Raw genomic sequence first — 18,946 nt, 5'->3', positions numbered from 1 at the left:
CGACTCCACTAGTAAAGACACAAATACATGAATTAATTGTAAAAGGAAATGAAACAATAAGCAAATTGAGCACTGCAGTTTTTAGCTTGTAGCTATTTTCAGCAGCATAATAACACGTCATCCACCAACAAGAAACAGGGTGGTATGCGTGTGATTAATGAACAGCAACAAATGTCAGCACTCTTGTTCACTACAACATGTTAGTCTGCATTTTCTTTACGAGTTGTGGGACAATGAAGCATTAAGGCACAGAAAGAAAAAAAAACATTTTTAATGATATCCAACGACAAGAAAAGTTTGAATTGTTTTGTTGCTACTCTTGGTGATCTGTTAAAGAACAACTATAAATAAAGGCACTTTATTCACATGTTTGTATTTGTAATCTCTACTTTCAAAAAGGTAAATGAGCCTTGTGCAAGCCACCAAAGATAATGATACTGACCTTGCATAAAGCATTGATTAAAACGTCTGGCCATAAGATGACTACATGACCTACATCTCACTCTGGGACATATCTGTGACTCAGAAGGTTAAAATTCTGTTAAGAGTGGTTTGTGTCACTTTATGGGAATGTATAAGTACAAGCATAAGCATATGACGCATCATCATCATCTTCATTAACCCGCAATCTGAAATGAGAATAATAATAATAATAATTATTATTATTATTATTTATAGAAGTTAAGAAACCAACTTTGAATTCTGAGGAAAGTGTAAATTATTATTTTACACTCATTTCATATGTCAGTGCCGCACTAGTGAGTTTTCCTCAGTGATGTCTCATCCTAGCAGATGGGTGTGTGTCAAGATCAAGGTCAGTCTTTATCGGTTCTTTACAGTAATTCACAACCTCTTCCACGCGGTCGCACCCTAGCAGCTGTGGCTGAGGCTTACACAGTCATCAGAAAACATTTTAAGATATCTGTAGCGGTTAGAGACTGTTGTCATACCCTCGAGGCTCATTCTGAAGGTAGGTGAGGAAATGTTTACAGGATAACTATGAGATATGCGAACAGTGATGGGAAAATATACAAGTTACTGCAATCAGCACAAAATGAGACCGTGAACTCTGACACATGGTTGTAAGGAAATACTGATTCGCTGCAATTTTCTCAGTCCTGATACAAACACATAATAAAGCTTTTTGTTTTTGTATTTTGTTCTTTATTTATGCCATGGTTCCTAGGTTGTTCTGTTAAGATGTTGCTTATTTGATTTCCCCTCGTGACTTTACCCCCTGTGTGCCCCCTCTGTGTATCTGTGAGGCCTCGTCTCCCCTCCTTGTGTTTTATTCCTTGTCTTCCCCAGCCCGTTATGTCTGTGCTCTCCCCGTGCTCTCTCTCTCCCCCTGGTCTGCCTCTGTGTGCTTCCTGTTTTACTTTGATGGTCTCCCGTCAGTGTTGTGTTTGCTCCTGCCGTGTCTTGTTATGGTTATCAGTGTCACCTGTGTTCCCCGTGTGTTCCCACTTCCCTCGTTAACCCTCTGTGTATTTATGTCCACATCTCCTTCAGTTCAGTGTCGCGTCGTCAACGTCTCTTCCCTGAACCTGTGGTCCCTTCCCTGTGTTCCCTTCCCTGTGTTCCCTCGGTCCTCGATTTAGCATTCCCAGTTTAGTTCTGTTTCTTTGTGAAGCCTGCAATAAAGCAGAGATTTTGAGTTCAGCCTTTGTCTCCGTGAGTTTTGCATTTGGGTCCTCATCTGCCTGCACACAGCTAGTTCATGACACGATCTTTGTTTGGCCTGGAAAATAAGTCTGTTGCTCTATTAAAAGAAAACAACAACAACCTAAGTTTGTTTGTTTCAACACTGTGATACACTGTGACGTAAACAACACATCTTCACCACTCAATTTTTCCATTCCAAAGTCTTTGTATAGCACTGCCGGATGCCATTCACTTGTCTTCTTACTTCATTACTCCGTGTATTGTCCTGTCTCCCTGTCCTCTTTTCTTTTCTCTTTCAGCCCCTCCCCCACCTTCTACCCAACCAGTTTGCTAGATGTTCCTTCCTCTTAAAAGAGATTTTTTCTTTCCCACCGTCACAAAGTGCTTCTCACAGGGGGGCTGATTGATGGTTGTGGTTTTATCCAGAATACTGTAGGATCTTTCCCGTACAGTATAAAGCACCTTGCCCCGACTCTGTTGTTATGATTTGGTAAGATCTAAATAAAGCTGAATTGAATTGAACTGAAAACCCTAAATAATTTCTGGAAAAAGAAAAAAACACAATTCTGCTTTTTTTTTTGTCAGTTACATTCATTACTGAGAAAGTTTTAACAGTTGTCTGTTCTCTGTCTTCACCATTGCATTTATCAGCACTGATGAAACAGTCTAAACAGAATCTTGCAGTTACAGGGTCACGTAGTTGAACATGCCTCTAATTAGTATTTCTGAGCTCTGGCATCTATAGCTTCGCGCCAGACATTGCACAATGTATCCCTGGTGGAAACACATTAGATTTTTTTTTGACTGTGTCTGTGACTTTTAAACTCTTATTGCCCCTACTAGCCTGTGAGAGTGTGTAATATAAACACTCTCTGATGACAAGAGGCCATTCCATCATCGACAGAGCCACAGTTCTAGTGTAGTGACTCAATCTATCTAGACAGGAACGCTAGAGTTCCTGTAAAACAGCAGCTTTTATTCCCTGCTGATGCCATTATGTTGAAACAGAGCACACAAATTCCACATTGAGGGATTAGCAACTTCAGATAACTCAAAACCACAAATGCAAACTCACACTGATTGATTGCTGTGATCCTCAGTGTGATATAAAGCGGAGCATTATGTGAGATAACAGCGGTAAGATAACATTGATTATTTTTTTTCTGGTGATCTAAAGACTTTTTTTCACCCATCTAGAAGGTGTACACAACACAGCCGATCACCAGAAATTCTATGTGGACTAAAAAAAATTTTCACAAGTGCAAAGGTGTGACATTAGCTGCAGTGCATGATTGATTATCTGCTTGAAGAGGAGATAAGTGATCACAAGAATAAACAGGCATTCAGCTTGATGAGATTGCTCATCAAACATGTATTCAGAGCGTGAAAATGAAACACACAAAACTGCAAAGGACATTACACAGGCTTACTGTATATCCATTTCCTGTAGACTTAACCACAATTACCAGTTGCCCTTACAATTATGTTGAATTTAACCTAATCAGCACTTTTTTAGCCTCAGGACTTTTTTAAAAACTATTTAAAGAGGATTAAAAACAACTTTCAAACCAAAATAACTTCAGTACGGAGCAGAAAAGGTAAATAAAATAAAATAACCAGTTTACTAGTTTCTGTGCTAGTAAACTGGTTATTGTGAAATAAATAAATAAAAACCCAGAGGTCATCATCAAAGTGATTTATTATACATTTCTTGCCTGCATTTATGAACAACAAAAGCCCATCAGATTGGCCCCATAGGATTTTATATGCCATGCAACACTTTGGCCTTAGACTTATTCATACTTAAGACTTTGACTTTAATGTTTTATTTGTTAACTGTATGTGTTTTTACCTTTTTTAAGGGAGGATGGGTCAGCTTATAAGTAATTAACAAGCAATTTGCTCCACCTAGAGAAATAGGGAAGTTACTCATGCGACGCTCTCTGACAAGGTCACTGGCTGATAGATGAGTCTGAGCAAGGGGATCTTTTGGAGACTGTGAAAGCAGGCAGAACTGTGGGAACCAGACAATTAGTGGGTGGAAGGTAGGCAGCCATGTTGGATGACAACCATGAGACTGGTTTACATGGATACTCATCACTTGGCTGGCCGACAGGGAGAAAACAGACACCTGGGCTCAACCAGCTATTATGACACAGTCATTTATCTTTGAGGAGGCTGAGCAGGCAATTCGCCAGCAGTTTAGCATGAAAGCGTGTGCAATTTCCCTTCAAGCAAATAGGGATGAAGTCAGTGCAGACATTTAACAATAAATATTGTTTCCAATTAGCTTTAGCAGACATATACTGTGGGTTGAGGAATATTAAAGATGGAGCATGAACCAACACCTAAAGTTCTTATTTGCATTTTAGTCATTTTTGAAGTTTTTCTATAGCTACAATGCAGTCTTTAAAAAAAAAGAAAGAAGTAATAGTTACAAGATAAATACATGAAAACTATCACTTTCTGTTCCCCCGAGAAAAACAACAACCTACTGTAACACAGACACACACACGTACACACAAAGGAGAATTGGAATTTACCATAACACAAGAGAAGAGAAGATTTTAATGAAAAATCTTTGGCAATGTCTACCATTATTTCACAACCTTATACGGGAACAATGCTTGACAAAAGCAGAATTACAACTAGCCTTTCACAAATTCTGCCAACAAAAACAAAGAAATGAATAAAAGAGAGGAAAAAATACACACTAAGACACATCAGTGTCAGTACCTGAAAAAAGGGTGAAATCTGCTGCTAGCCTATTTTCTTTCCTCTAAAGTCATCTATGCCAGTTTAGATTTTTAATGATATAAGACAGACTAAATCCCAGTTTAATACATGTACCAGGTACGGGCTCCTCTGAGTTGAAAGGTTTATTGCGCTCCAATTTCAGTGCTATTTTCAGAGCACTGTTCGACAAATATGATAAAGACTATTAAGCATCATAACATTCCATGACACTTTAAATACCTTTTAAAGAAGACAAAAACAATGTCTCACATGCACCTGGAGCTTCAAAGCACACAAAACTCTTATTCTGGACTTGAAATACACCAGGCACTTGACAACAGCTGTTAATCAGATAATGAAAGCCTCGTTGTTACACAAGCACACTTGTAGAGAAATGGCTATAAATTCTTTGCCATGACAGCTCACAAGGGCAGGGAGATCTCGAAGCTGGGATATCGTACCAGGCACTTGCCTTCCCAACAAGATGACGCATCATATGAGCAATATGATGAAACGCTTCTTCAGCCATTTCCCCCCAGTCCACTATTTTGAGCTATTTATCCTCGATGCAACAGATTTAAGTTCCCTTTCTGTAAGTGCTATGAGAAATAACTGACTACCAGCCAGTGATGATGCAGTGTCATGGGTTTCCATAGTTTCCGATTTTGTGAAAAATACACAGATCCTGATGGCAGATGAGGTGAATGTTGGAGCTTGGAGTTTAATAAGACTCCAGTGTCGTCACCCTGTGCTTAGATGTCAGTAACTCGACTCCATAGTTTCAGGGTGACCTCCTGCTGCACTTACCCTCTTCACCTCAATCACCAAGTAACCTGCCATTGTAACAATACACAGGATCCCACACGGTATAGGGGCCCAACACGTGCACCCATAGGTCAGCGGGTGTATGGTGAAGAACACTGCCCTTTGACACTGGCGGTGTTTCCTACTTTGGAGAGCTCTTGGCCAGGCCTTCCATGGTGGTCTGCAAAGATGGACTACAGCTAAATCAGATAACCTTTCACAGGGTTCAGGTTCACCTCTCATCCAAGACATCCAGGGATAATCCTCCAGGAAAGGAGAGGAATACATAAATTAGAGGCAATGGAAGTCAGAGGAAGTCATGACAAATACAATTTAGCAGTTTTCACAATATATAAACCATCATGGACAGGAATCAGATTATAGTCTAATTCGTGTCCATTAGATTAATCCTCGGCGTATTTAAAAGTAGCAATAAGGACAGACGTACTTCGGGTATTACACAAGCGCCAACCAACAGCCTTCGGTTAAGGGTACTGTGGCTTTAACAAAACATGACCCGGAAGAAGAATTTTGTCGCCGGCACAGTCTCCTTGTTCTTTTCCGGTCAGAGCTCTGTAGTGGTGCGAGCGTGGATTTCATCATCTAGGCTCACAAAATCACAAGAAAATGAGCGTACCAGCATTTATCGACATAACGGAAGAAGATCAGGTACAATCTACGTTTACAATAACTCGTGGAGTAGATATAAGCGTTATATTGTCGCGGATGAGTCGCTAAATGATACCCAATCAAAAAACTTAGCATGCTCGCTAGCTAAAATGCTAACTGTCGGTCGTAGCAGCTGATATCTGCACGCTTATTGTTAGGATATGCGTGGTAAAACATTTTAAGCAAATATGTTAAATATCCTGTCATCCACATTTTCTTGTAGGCAATTTAATAGGTATATTTTTAAGATCATCGTGCTTGGGGTTTAGCGTGTCGTAAGTTTCTTTTGGGGTTTAATAATAGCTAATGTTGCTAGCTGTTTTGCCGCACATCTAAACAAATAAAGGCGTAAAAATTCTACACACACGATTCAATAGACTGGATATAGAAAGGATAATACCTTCACTCAAACAGTTGCTTGTTTCTGTCCACTATATATCTACAGTCCATATTTTAGTCAGCCACAAAAAAAGAGATGTAAGAGTATATATAAATAAAGTCGTCCATACCTTTTTCTTAAATATAATGTACACTCTGATGCGAGCACGTAATTTGCCACTTTTCGTTCTCTTAAATGTTGAAATGCTCTGTATTTACTGTGTATTTTATGTATTGTTTTTAATATAAATGTATTTTGTACTGCAGGCTTCAGAGCTGAGAGCCTATATTAAATCTAAAGGAGCTGAAATCTCAGAGGAGAACGCTGAAGGCGGTCTTCATGTAGATCTGGCTCAGATCATCGAGGCGTGCGATGTCTGCCTTAGAGACGATGATAAAGGTAGGCGATGAAGAAAATTGCTGCTCCTTTTTGATTAGTTCATCCTCTTCATCCTTACCTCAGGCTTCACCTCCTGAACTGAAGGCAGGACTCGAATGCACAAGAACATGCATAAAACGTGTAATTTCTTTCAGGATATTATCAGAGTTCCTTGTTGTCAGACCATCCCATCTTGGGGACAACAAGCTGGGTATAACAACACCATCTGGTTACAACATAATGTTAGGCTCGAGTGTCTTAAAAGTCACACTCTGATAAACAGTTTGATTACATTCTCACATTGCATGAGTGTTCATTTGCTGAGTGTCAGAGTCTGACAACATTAGAGCCACTTCATATACTTTGTCTATAAAAACACTTTTGTACATAAACAGTAGTGGAAACGCACCTCCCGTCCAGGTGTGTCCTGTCCGTGTTTGTTGTGGGATGCAGAGGGTTAAGTTAACTTGTCTGGTTAAATTTGCTGTCTTGTTAAATGTTTGTTTGACAATTAATGCCCTAAAATTGTGCAACAGTGTCTTAATGCTCATGGCCCCCTCTCTCTCTCCACAGATGTTGAGAGCGTGATGAACAGCATCGTGTCTCTGCTGTTGATCCTGGAGACAGACAAGCAGGAGGCTCTCATTGAAAGCCTATGTGAGAAGCTTGTGAAGTTCCGTGAAGGAGAGAGACCCTCCCTCAGAATGCAGCTGTTAGTCCCATCGAGTCCTTTCCCTGAAAACTTTCAAAATAAGAGGTTGCTTATTTATTTGCAAATATGTAATCTCTTTTACTTTCTGGTGTCACAGGCTGAGTAACTTGTTCCATGGCATGGATGAGAACACTCCCGTGAGGTACACAGTCTTCTGCAGCCTCATCAAAGTGGCCGCCACCTGTAACGCCATATCCTTCATCCCCACTGACCTTGATCAGGTATATACATTCATGGTGATTAATCCGTATGACTGGCCAAAAACACTGCTGGTGTTATAATGCAGTGCCTTGGTTTACTGAGCTAGTAAACCAATATTTCTGCATTTTCTTTTTGCCCTTTGTAATTAATGTATCATATGTATTTGTGCCCATAATCAGGTGCGCAAGTGGATTGTTGACTGGAACCTGAACACAGAGAAGAAGCACACACTTTTGAGGCTGGTATACGAAGCACTTGTTGACTGCAAGAAAAGGTAAATCCACATAGGGTTTCTTTGTGTACGGATTACTTCAAGAGAAAAGAAAAAGGACAAGATAAACTTTAGACATAAGAGTGTATGAAAATGTTCTGCATAGAATATCTCAGTAGAAGCATTTTCAACAATATAATTATTTATTTTATAGCGAAGCTGCAGCAAAAGTGATGGTTGAGCTACTTGGAAGTTACACAGAAGACAATGCTTCACAAGCACGCGTTGATGCCCACAGGTAAGCTTGTAGAACTTGTTGAACGCTTGAGATTACACTTCAGCATTGTCCTCCTCAGCAGTACATTAACGCGTCTGTCTGCTGTCTCTTAGATGTATCGTCCGTGCTCTCAAGGATCCCAACACTTTCCTGTTTGACCACCTGCTCACCCTGAAACCTGTTCGCTTCTTGGAGGGGGAACTCATCCATGACGTAAGTGTTAGAGATTGCATAGAGCATTTATAGTTATTTATTTATTAGGCTTCTGCCGCCACGACCCGGCTGCAGATAAGCAGAAGAATATGGATGGATGGATATTTGTATATAAATGGAAACATCTGCCCCAATAACCCTCATCACAATTTGCCTTTCAGTGTCACACATGAGACTGGTTATTAAGTTTGAGTGATTCACTTGAGGAATCTAGAACATTTCTACTTGAGTGCATTCAGTCTATGACAAAAAATTATTCAGGGTGCGTCTACAGTTTTCAGCAATCTGACGTAGATAAGTCTAACAACTTTTAGCCTGTGTGAACAAAACAACAATCAAGCTGATTGTACATCATACAGTGGCATTTGACCCTCTTCTCGCTCTTCTTTTTCAGCTATTAACCATCTTTGTGAGCGCCAAATTGGCAGCATATGTCAAATTTTACCAGAATAACAAAGACTTCATTGATTCTCTTGGTAAGTAGCCATAATGTGAGCTGTTATACACATGACACATGGAAATGCAAACAGAAACCAGAATACAAGGTAAAAAAAGTGTATAGATTATTAATTATATGTAATAGAAATGCACGGATGAGATTTTCTTTTAAAGTTTACATGTTGCTGAGCATCGTTTGTGCTTTGAGGAGCTAGTGTTTCTCACACAATCTTGTGCTGTGTCAGCACTACAGAAAAGTGCGTTCACGTTGTTATCGTCTCACTACTAAAGGTTTAAGTGTAATTAAAAGCTTGTGTAGGATGGACTCTCAAAACAGACCCTGTGGAGTGATGTTTGTGTTAATGAGTAGATTCCCTTACTGCAGTCTCCTAAATCTAGAAACAATTAACACAGGGAAACTCCCTGAGTCAAGACTAATTGACTGTGACTGTTTTGTGCTTAATGATCCCTGCACGTTGCTTTCCAGGCCTGTCTCATGAGCAAAACATGGCCAAGATGCGTCTGCTGACATTCATGGGCATGGCGGTGGAATTCAAGGAGATCTCCTTTGACACCATGCAGCAGGAACTGCAGATTGGAGCCGATGACGTTGAGGCTTTTGTCATTGACGGTATGAACAATTCTTGCCACGTTCCTCCCTTTCCCAAAGGAAAGTGATTGAACATGATGTGAAGCGATTCTAATGAATCATACAAGACCAGTTCATTGTTTGTTCATCAGTAAGCAGAGTAGCCTATTAAAATGCATTTTTTTTTCTGGTTTAGTCCCAATTTTGCATTTTATTATTCAGTAAAGAAATAAGATAAGCAAAAAAAATTTTCAGTAGTCATTACGTCACTGCTTTATATAAATCTACTGGACAGATTTCAATCTATCAATCAAAACCGTCAATGAAAATATAATTTCATTTGGGAGAAAAAATGAGTTCATGTTTTTGCTTTGTTACAAAATAATCTTTCCCGGTGTAAAATCCTTCCACTTAAACATAAAATTTAAATCTTTTATAAGGTTATTATGTTTTCCACCAGTCACGTGTTAAATTTTTAGAGCAAATGGTTTTTCCTGCCATATAACTGCAGCTGCATTTTTGTGAGGTTATTCCTACCTCCAGGTGTATTATGTCACAACAATTTGGGATCGAGTCTGTTTGAAATCTTAAATAGCATTTGCTTTGTAACAACCACTTGATTTTATTTTTTTCGACAACAAACCTGTTGATGTAATGTCAGAACTCTTGCTGTCTTTTAATCACCTCTTACCTGCTTTTTCATTTTAGCTGTTCGGACCAAAATGGTATACTGCAAAATCGACCAAACACAGCGAAAAGTTGTTGTGAGGTATGTGGTCATTATACATTGTTCTCTAAACATATTGCATCATTATTCTGTTGTTATATTATTCTGTTTTTTGTTTTTTTATTAAAGACAAGACTTTCTGATCACCTTGGTTGCCTTCTCACTGGTTTCAAAAGTAGAAGTGAAACAACTTTAAAAAACTGCAGTTCTGTTCATTTACAAAACTTCAGGTTTATATTCAAGGTCTCACATTTGTGAGGCTTTATTTTTTCATCTTCTTTGATTAGGGTTGCTTTTTTTATCTATGTTATGCTGGAGGCTGCAGAAAATGTAATTGTTTTTGTTTTTTAAATTCAAACCTGCCTCCTTTTTGAGTGTTTAGTCACGTCTTAAACAAGTCTGTATGGCAGTGTCATTAGCTTATCATAGCACATTTATCGAGCTCTGTGTATGACTTTGGCCTGTGTCATTTTTAAAACAAAAAATTCTATCTCCACCCCTTCAGCCACAGCACACACCGCACCTTTGGCAAGCAGCAGTGGCAGCAGCTGTACGACAGCCTCAGCTCCTGGAAGGCCAATCTAGCAACCGTCAAGACCAGTCTGCAAGCCCTGTCACCTTCTGCTTAATCCCACTTTACCCCAACTGTTTAGACTGGTTCTTAGTGCTTTCCAAATTCCCAGACTGCAATGGTCTGTTTTTTATTCATCCAATAAAAGAACAGCGACAGTCAACTGTGTTGCTCTTCGTGTCTTAATCTTTTTTTTGTTGTTGTTTTATTAATGCTCAAACCAAACTTAATTTATGTACATTAAAGTGCCATTAATGGGTAAATAAATGTGCAGTAATGAATCTTTTTAAACAACTACCCCATATCATTATCTAACCAAGCTGTACAGTGACTTTAATTGGGGCTCATCCTCTAGTGGGTCTCAACATCTGGTTTTAGTTAAAGGTAAGCATGGCGGTAAACCAGATGAGCTGAGGCTTGGGGTGAGAAATGGCTCTCAAGAGGAGGGTCACTTGTGTGTGAACACAAGAGAAGTGACAATGGCAGTGTGAACTTAGAATGACCCTGTCTGCTGAGGTCAGAGCTACAATACTGTAATATTAACACTTACGGCACTGGCTGATTCAGTGCCTGTGCAAATCTGAAGCTGTCCTTTGGGTTAGTAGATATACTGTTCAGCTGTGGTCAGCATGATGCATTGTGTGAGAGCATCTGAGAAGTTTAAAAATATGCTGTTAGATTACTGTGGCCTTGCCCATTGATATAAAGTAAACTGCCATTTAGCACAATAATCTGTTTCAGGCACCACTCCAGAGCATCGGGATGTGTGAAATCTAATGATATATTGCCCAGGCATTAGGTGTAAAAGGGGTCTGTTATCTCCCTGAGGGGCTATGGTTTAATCAGCACAAACTGACAAAGTGCAGAGTACTGACATTGCACCCTGGAATCTCCACCCCCTAATCTACAGTGCTTTTTCTTTGACAGTTAAACCTACAGCTGCTTACTTTTTGTATTGGACTGCCTCTAATTCTGTAAAATTAGCTCTTTAAGTCTTGCTAAGAAAATGTTTTACTAAAATTAAATGGGCACAGATGTATACATTTCTTGCTATAGTACACTGTTTTTTTCCTGTCATACCAGAGGTCTGCTATGGCTCACTGCTCACTTCTGTCCAGCTGCCCACAGGGAGCAGCATCCCCCGTTCTTATCATAGGGCGTAAATCACAAAACACCTTCTCCGAAATATAGCCACCCGCAAGGTGGAGCACAGAGCAGATAAAATAACAGAATGTGTGCAAATTCTTATATCTTACATTCTTTCAGCATATACTCCATTTTCAGTGAGCAGTTACTTCTCAGGTACTTCTATTGTTCTGGGTAGTGGTCCTTTCCCCTTCCTGTATCTAATTTATCTCACTGGATTTAAGTAACAGTTTCACACTTGTCTTGAGATTCTTAGATGTAAGTGCTATTTACCATAGTTGGTATGCAAGCAGCATGACCACTTGCAGTTTTTAATATTTCAGTAAAGAAAAGCAAATTACTTCATATTGCATTTGGGAGCTAAGCTGCTAAATCGGCCTCTTTTGCACATTACAGCGAAGGTTATCAGAGGTGGACAAAAAATATGAACGATATCGGTTTACTCTCATAGCTACGATTCAGAAGGTTAGTGGTTTGATCACTGGTTTCTCCGTTCTGCATGCCAAATATCATTGGCCAAGATACTAACCTTCAAGTTGCTCTCCAGTCATCCAGCATGAATGTATGTGAATGTTGGATAGAAAGCACTTCAAGTGGAAAGAACAAGTGCTTGTGTGAGTGAGGCAAGTTGTTTAGAGTGCTCAGAAGAATAGAAAAGCACTTTATAAGAGTCCATTTATCTTTTAGCCCTTTAGTCATTGTTCTTTTTATTCCATCACGTGTATATTATTGCTATTGGAAATCAGTTTCAAATAAAATAAAACAAACAAACAAAAACATATTTCTTAAAAAAATGCACTGTTTAAAATATACACGGTGGTTTCCTTTCCCCTTACAAAATCCACTTATTTAGTTTGTGTGGTTTCAGAAGCTCATGGGCTGCTTGCCACAATTTTTAAGCAATGTTAGAAGTTCCACCACAGAAAACAAGCTTGTGATGTTTTGGAAAGGCCCTAACCCCATGTGACCCACTGAACTACTAACTGTAAAAGAAACAAAAAAGTCAAGTTCAAGTTCAGTCTCTACCAGTGTGGGCTATAACGTGTATTACAGTAACATCACATTACATTTCCCAGCATCGCAGCAATGCAAAGCATTACTTTACTAAATTTAGTAATTGCATTACAGTTACAATTATGTCGTTAAAAATGGTTCTTCAGTTATCTGTGTGCCAGGTAAATAGAAAGAAAAAAAAACATATAAAAAAATCAAATAAACATCTTTTTTTCTTCCTGAGCATCTGTGCTACAATCAGTTGATTTGAGTTCCTAAAGCTGAGTGCCAAAGCCAGCCCAGCAGCCAGACCCTGATCTTCAACATGTAACAAAAGCAGTGATGACTTTTTAAGTCCTTTAGGGCTTGTTTTCGACTTTGCTCTCTGAGATAACACATTAGCTAAAGTCTGGAATATCTAATTTTCCTTCATACCTTTTCTTTGGATTGACATTCCTCTGGGGACTCTGACAGTATCCAGAGATGTAGCCTAGTACAGCACAGAGGATCTCACTGCTGTTCAATTAGCACCATCCAGTAGGCTGCAAGATAATGTTCTGTTGTATCCTATCTCTGCTTTACATAAACACAGAGTAAGAGGCCCAGAGGCTCTGAGACAGATATTTACATGGGAGAGTGTGAAGCATAAACACTATTATAGGATGTGCTTTACCAGCCAAAAACAAAATGAAGCAAAACAAAATTTCTTCTTTAAATGTGTCCTCCCATTACTTTGTTGGTGCTTCATGTATTCCTATTTGTTTTGTCTCTAAGGTTTCTATAGCAACTATTATTTGCACTCGAAAAGGCAAAAATTTGATGTAACCCGCATGCCTCTTCTTTGTAAAAATGACTCCAGACTCCATTACACAACACTTCCCACACAAGCCCTGTGTTTAGTGTTGTAGTGTAGTCACCAGTTCCTGAGCTACTGAGAGATCTCTTGAGACAGAGTTTAGTGCTTTTAAAAGAGATCTGATGCACAGATCCAAAAAGATAGCATTGTGTTACAGCAGTAATTTGTGCCTAACCATTAAACGTGAAGATACAGCACTGTAAACATATGAGACTCAAGCAGTTCAGATGTCTGGGCAAAGTTTATACGTTTGTCCCTTTTAAAGGTCACAAAGTAAAATGACCCCCGTAAATCAGAGTTTATGTGAGAGAACTCCTTAATCCAAGATGTGAGTGTCTGAGAAGGAAGTATGACAAATGTGTTTAATAGCTATCTTTATGAGATTGTGCCGCACAAACGCATTTATGTGTGTTTATTGCTCATACGACACATGTAAAGATATATAACAGCAGAGCCATGACTGGCATTTTTAAGGCGGAGGTGCCTTACCACTTGGATGATTTTAATGAAATTGGATACAATCGCATTTTTTTCCTTTATTGTAATAAGCGATCAAATAATGTTGTTTTTTTTTGTTTGTTTGTTTGTTTGTTTAAACGCATATCAACAGCCAGTTGATGCTTAGGAGAAGAAAAAAAAAGTCCCGAAAACTATTTTTCATTGTTCATTGGGTGGAGTAACATCCTATCTGAGTCATATAAAACTTTTTCAATACTTTGCTGTGTAAAGTTAACTTTCCCGGCTTCAGCTGCCACCTAGCGTTCACTGTTGTACATATTTGTCATACAGTTCAGGTAGGTGATTGATTGGTCGAGTCTGCCCAGGTAAACGTGAGAGATAGCTCGCCAGCGCAGGCAGTGCGAGAGTAGCTGACGACACATCTATTTTGAGTAAACGAGTCCTTTTTTAACCGGAACTTTCTTAATCTGCTTTCAGACGAATTCATCCTTCAAATGATCGTATTTTTACTACAAATAATGATGTCATTTTTTCTTTCGCCGGAGGAACTCGGCAAGCTCAGCCGGTGTTTGTGAATATCACCGAACGTTTCCTGACTGATCTCATCCGCGCCGAGCCTGGAACACCTGACGCTCCTTTGGACTGGTTTCGTTTTGTTGACGCTGAGCTCTGTTCGTCTTTATGTAGCATAATGTAGAGGACGGAAATATTGTGATTTGTCGTTAAAGTGCGCACACAGTATTTTCCAGAAGCAGGGTCGCTGTTGGTTATCATCTGCCTTCTGTACTCTTAGTTAATGTCGCGCGATTGTCAGTGCGCAGGTGCGCTCATGGCAATGTTGCTTCATCTGTTTGTTGTTTTTCAATTTTTCACCTGTGGAGATCTGGCCTTTGTGGGGCAGTTACCTTCCGAAAATGAAGAATCACAAAACCAAGGTAAGATTTTATTATACTTTATTTTAAGAATTTGATTCTTAAAAGTTCGTGTTACCCTGTATACATCCCGATATTGTAGCTTTCCTGGAAATAATCTCTTTGGATCCGCCCAGTGTTTGTAGATGAGGGGCACGCAAATTCTTTCCTGGGTCGCCACCTGCTGTTTAACCGGTTTGACTTTGAAATGTTCGTACCTGGAAACTTGGAAAGGGAGTGTATTGAAGAAGTCTGTAATTACGAAGAAGCAAGGGAGGTGTTTGAAAACATCCCAGATACAGTTAAGTGATGCTGGTGGGTGGAATCAATAATTAGCAATTGAGAGGGATTGCCATGTTGATTAATCTTTTTGTTTGTTGGTTTGTTTTTTCAGGAAAGATTTTGGAAGGAATACACTGCAGGTAAGAGGGGAATAAGAAATACTTCAAGTTTATATAAAATGTGTCATCCAGGAAGTTTGTTGATGAAACTATGACTTGACTGTAGTTGTTGTTGTTTGTGTAAAACCTGTTTCACCACACACCAATGAATGCATGGTAAATGTGAAAGTACAGATTATATACGTTAAATCAGTCAAACTGAATTCCAATTCATCAGTTCTCTTTCCATCCAATTAGTAATTTAGACTATTTTTGTATTCAGTTTACAGATGAGTGAGAAATTAGTACTAGGCCTCACATGGAAAAGATTCCCTGTTTGAGGTCGGGAGGGGATACAGTACAAAAACACCCTCAGGAGGTCACATGCGAGTATGATCCTTATGTCAGTTTGAAGCTGGAATAGTTGGAACGATTATGTCAGGGAGGGGATCCAGTCTGAGATCTGCTCCAAATCTAACACACAGCTTCATCCACTGTAGCAACCCAGCCAAAAGTACCTATATTAGGTGCTGGGCTAACAGTTGATTGTTGCTCAAAGAAGTTATGACATTTGAGTTATATATATTTGTGTATATATAACTCAAATATAACTCAAATGTTGTATATATTTTTTTCTACTCACCAAGTCATTCATTGATCCCGTCGTGTCGTCATAATGGTTGCAAGGAAAAGATCAATCCCGCTCATTAGAAATGCTTCATCACAAGATACCGGTGATCGCTCAAAAGCTTTGTATTGATGTACGTTAACTATGCCACCTACCCTTTATTATTCACCTATCAGATATATCAGATGTAAATGAAATGATGGTTGTCTACTTGGTAATAACTTGCACTGCCATTATGAAACAAGTTTGACACTTCCTCTGTGCTTTGTGATGATTCATAGACAAGGGTGGCCGCTCTTCACGTGTTGATGTGGTAGCTCTTTTGGTGGGACTCATTGCTGGTGGAGTGGCCATTGTTATCTTTGGCATCGTTGTATGGCTTTTGTGTCAGCGCAGATGGAAGGGTAACTTAAGCCATGAAAGGTGAGTGAGAAGAATTTGTGACACTGTATGTATGTATGTCTTTTTCACCTGTTTATGAGCATTATTCTGCCAATTATTTTCTTCTTTAGTCATTGTTTCTAAAAAGTAAAACAATGCATAAATTATGTGTCCATTTCCCAAATCTGATGAAAGCAGAATAAATAGAAATAACTTGTAATATTTTTCATAACCCAAAAATAAATGAAATAACCCATTCAGTTTACCATGATTATGAAAGAGTCCAAAGTACTCTGGATGTGTATTTTTCTTTGCACTCATTGAGTTTTAAATAGTGCTGCTCTTCTGTTACCCCTTTTTGCTACACCAACTGTAGGTTATATAACAAGAACAAAGATGACTTTCACCTTTGATACTTGCACTTTGAGCTTGAAGTACGTCACAAGTGAATGACCACTATGCTCCTCACAGTTCCATTAGGGTGCGCCAGAGGAGGAGTAATGCTTCTCTAATAATGCGAAGGCTAGAGGAGGTCTCCCTGCACCCTGTGCCTCCCTCCGATGACCCACCCGGGCTTCCTTCCTATGAACAGGCAATCGCAAGAAATGGGCCGCATGACGCCCCACCTCCTCCTTATCCTGGGTACGTGCATGTTTGTACTTTTGTTGCAGTCCATGATGCAGTTTTATGCTGGGTTTTTTTGTTATTGTTGTTTTTAAAGATATCTTTTCTCTTTCTTTTAGCTCACGAACTGGGAGTACTCGGCAGTAGGCTTTCAGTGCAACACGTGTGCAGGTCTGTGAGAGGACAATTAACAGCTAACACCTAAACTGTGCAATTATGATGTATCAATATCACAAAATACTAACTTTCCTCGATTAGCCTCCCTTTTTCTTCTTTTATATTTATTTTTTTCCTGGTCTGTTTGGATAGTCTTTTCTTTATTTTTTTTTTCTTAAATATTTTTCTTGTTCCACCTTCTTGATCTCCTAGTTCCAAACATTTGATTCTTCTTTGTAATATAACTGAAATCTTGTGATGAATAAGCTTTCTAAAATATTTTATCCACTTTGCTGCTTTATCAAGATGAAAATGAAGGAAGAGCTGCTTTGTACACAGCATGTATAGTGACACTGAGCGCAAGATCATGAAGATGTTTTATTATACAGTGTCAACTGTAATAAAACAGAGATGGACGGATTTGTGTAGTCATGCAGCTTCATACAGCTGTTGCTCCATCAGAAGGAAAACCTGCAATACTGCTTGTACTTGTCTGATGGTAATGTTGACGTAACTGAAAAAAAAAATACTTTTACAAATACTCCCTGTGTATTTAATGCACTGGTCTTCCAGCATACCTTTAATATTCACTGCATATTTTCATTGTTTTTGTAAACATAGGCAGATCTTTTTGCTGTTTTACAATATGTCAAAAAACATCTGCATGTTTGAACTAATGACTGTTCTCCCAATGTGAATTTATTTTTGGTTTTTTTTTCATCTACATTGTGATAATATTTTTTTAACGCAATACAGATATGTGGAAGCACAGGCTTCACAAAATATTTCTATTTATCTAGAACATTTAATTAATTTGAGTGAAATGACGTCAGCTACTTAACTGCAGTTTTGATAAGGATCTCACACTCATTGTGTCCCTGTAAATTATTGCAAGGCCTGAGGGGTTTCACAGAGCCTCCTTTTCCTCTGAATGGATTTCAGAATCTTTTTTTCCAGGTCTCCCTTAAGAAGAAAAAAAAAACGATTTTAATCTCAAGGGACTTCCTGGTTCAAAGATTAAAAAAATTGTATAAACAGATTTTGAGAATTTATTAATATAGCTATGTTAAAGCTGATCTGATGCAGAAGTATTTGAAATGGAAGTCTTTTATATTCCTTTTTAATTAAAATTGCTATTTTAATTAACTTGGTCTTGTCTTTTGGTGTGTGTGTCTATGTATGACTTTGTGACATGAAAACAGCAGTTGCAGGAGCCCATGGCTATTATACCAAGTTGCCTTGCAGTAGATGTTAGGAGCTATTTTATGTGTTCCTGTTTCAGTGGATATATTTAGGGTGTAAATCAGTATTAAGAACAATGATGGATACGTCAGTATCATTTTTATTTTATTATCTATTGCTCAATATGGCTTTCTTTCCTTTATCAGCACACTGTTTATGCTGTTCCCAGGGTAATGGTAAATGGCCTGTATTTGTATAGCGCTTTACTAGTTCCTAAGGACCCCAAAGCACTTTTACACAACCAGTCATCCACCCATTCACACACTGGTGATGGCAAGCTACATTGTAGCCACAGCCACCCTGGGGCGCACTGACAGAGGCGAGGCTGCCAGACACTGGCGCCACCACCAGTAGGCAACGGGTGAAGTGTCTTGCCCAAGGACACAACGACCGAGACTGTCCAAGCCGGGGCTCGAACCGGCAACCTTCCGATTACAAAGCGAACTCCCAACTCTTGAGCCACGATCGCCCCTGTGTAGTCTCTCTGAATCTACACAGATCTGATTTGGGACATACAGGATTAATTCCTGTCACTAACATTAGTTACTTAAAAAGAAAAATAATTCAAAACTCCCCACCTTGGACATTTGTTGTAGTATG

General features: G+C 39.0%; 2 protein-coding genes across 2 annotated transcripts; both read left to right on the top strand.

Annotated features, from left to right (window-relative positions):
• The first annotated feature begins 5,725 nt into the window (after positions 1-5,725).
• On the top strand, positions 5,726-10,733 carry eif3m (eukaryotic translation initiation factor 3, subunit M). Its single transcript, XM_005915140.3, has 11 exons — positions 5,726-5,874; positions 6,520-6,652; positions 7,205-7,343; positions 7,441-7,564; positions 7,724-7,818; positions 7,970-8,053; positions 8,146-8,245; positions 8,640-8,721; positions 9,171-9,314; positions 9,981-10,041; positions 10,505-10,733. The coding sequence occupies exons 1-11, from the start codon at positions 5,833-5,835 to the stop codon at positions 10,626-10,628; spliced, it is 1,128 nt and encodes a 375-aa protein (XP_005915202.1). The 5' UTR covers positions 5,726-5,832; the 3' UTR covers positions 10,629-10,733.
• Positions 10,734-14,357: 3,624 nt separating this feature from the next.
• Positions 14,358-18,246, top strand: prrg4 (proline rich Gla (G-carboxyglutamic acid) 4 (transmembrane)). Its single transcript, XM_005915141.3, has 6 exons — positions 14,358-14,959; positions 15,073-15,236; positions 15,330-15,357; positions 16,225-16,366; positions 16,796-16,966; positions 17,068-18,246. Exons 1-6 carry the CDS (start codon positions 14,821-14,823, stop codon positions 17,093-17,095), a joined length of 672 nt encoding a protein of 223 aa, XP_005915203.1. The 5' UTR covers positions 14,358-14,820; the 3' UTR covers positions 17,096-18,246.
• Positions 18,247-18,946: the final 700 nt, after the last annotated feature.

Source organism: Haplochromis burtoni, unplaced genomic scaffold, assembly GCF_018398535.1.
Source record: "Haplochromis burtoni strain Fernald_Lab_line unplaced genomic scaffold, NCSU_Asbu1 Contig_11, whole genome shotgun sequence".
Lineage (NCBI taxonomy): Eukaryota > Metazoa > Chordata > Actinopteri > Cichliformes > Cichlidae > Haplochromis > Haplochromis burtoni.
The sequence above is the reverse complement of the archived record's forward strand: the minus strand, read 5'-3'. Positions and strand labels throughout refer to the sequence as shown.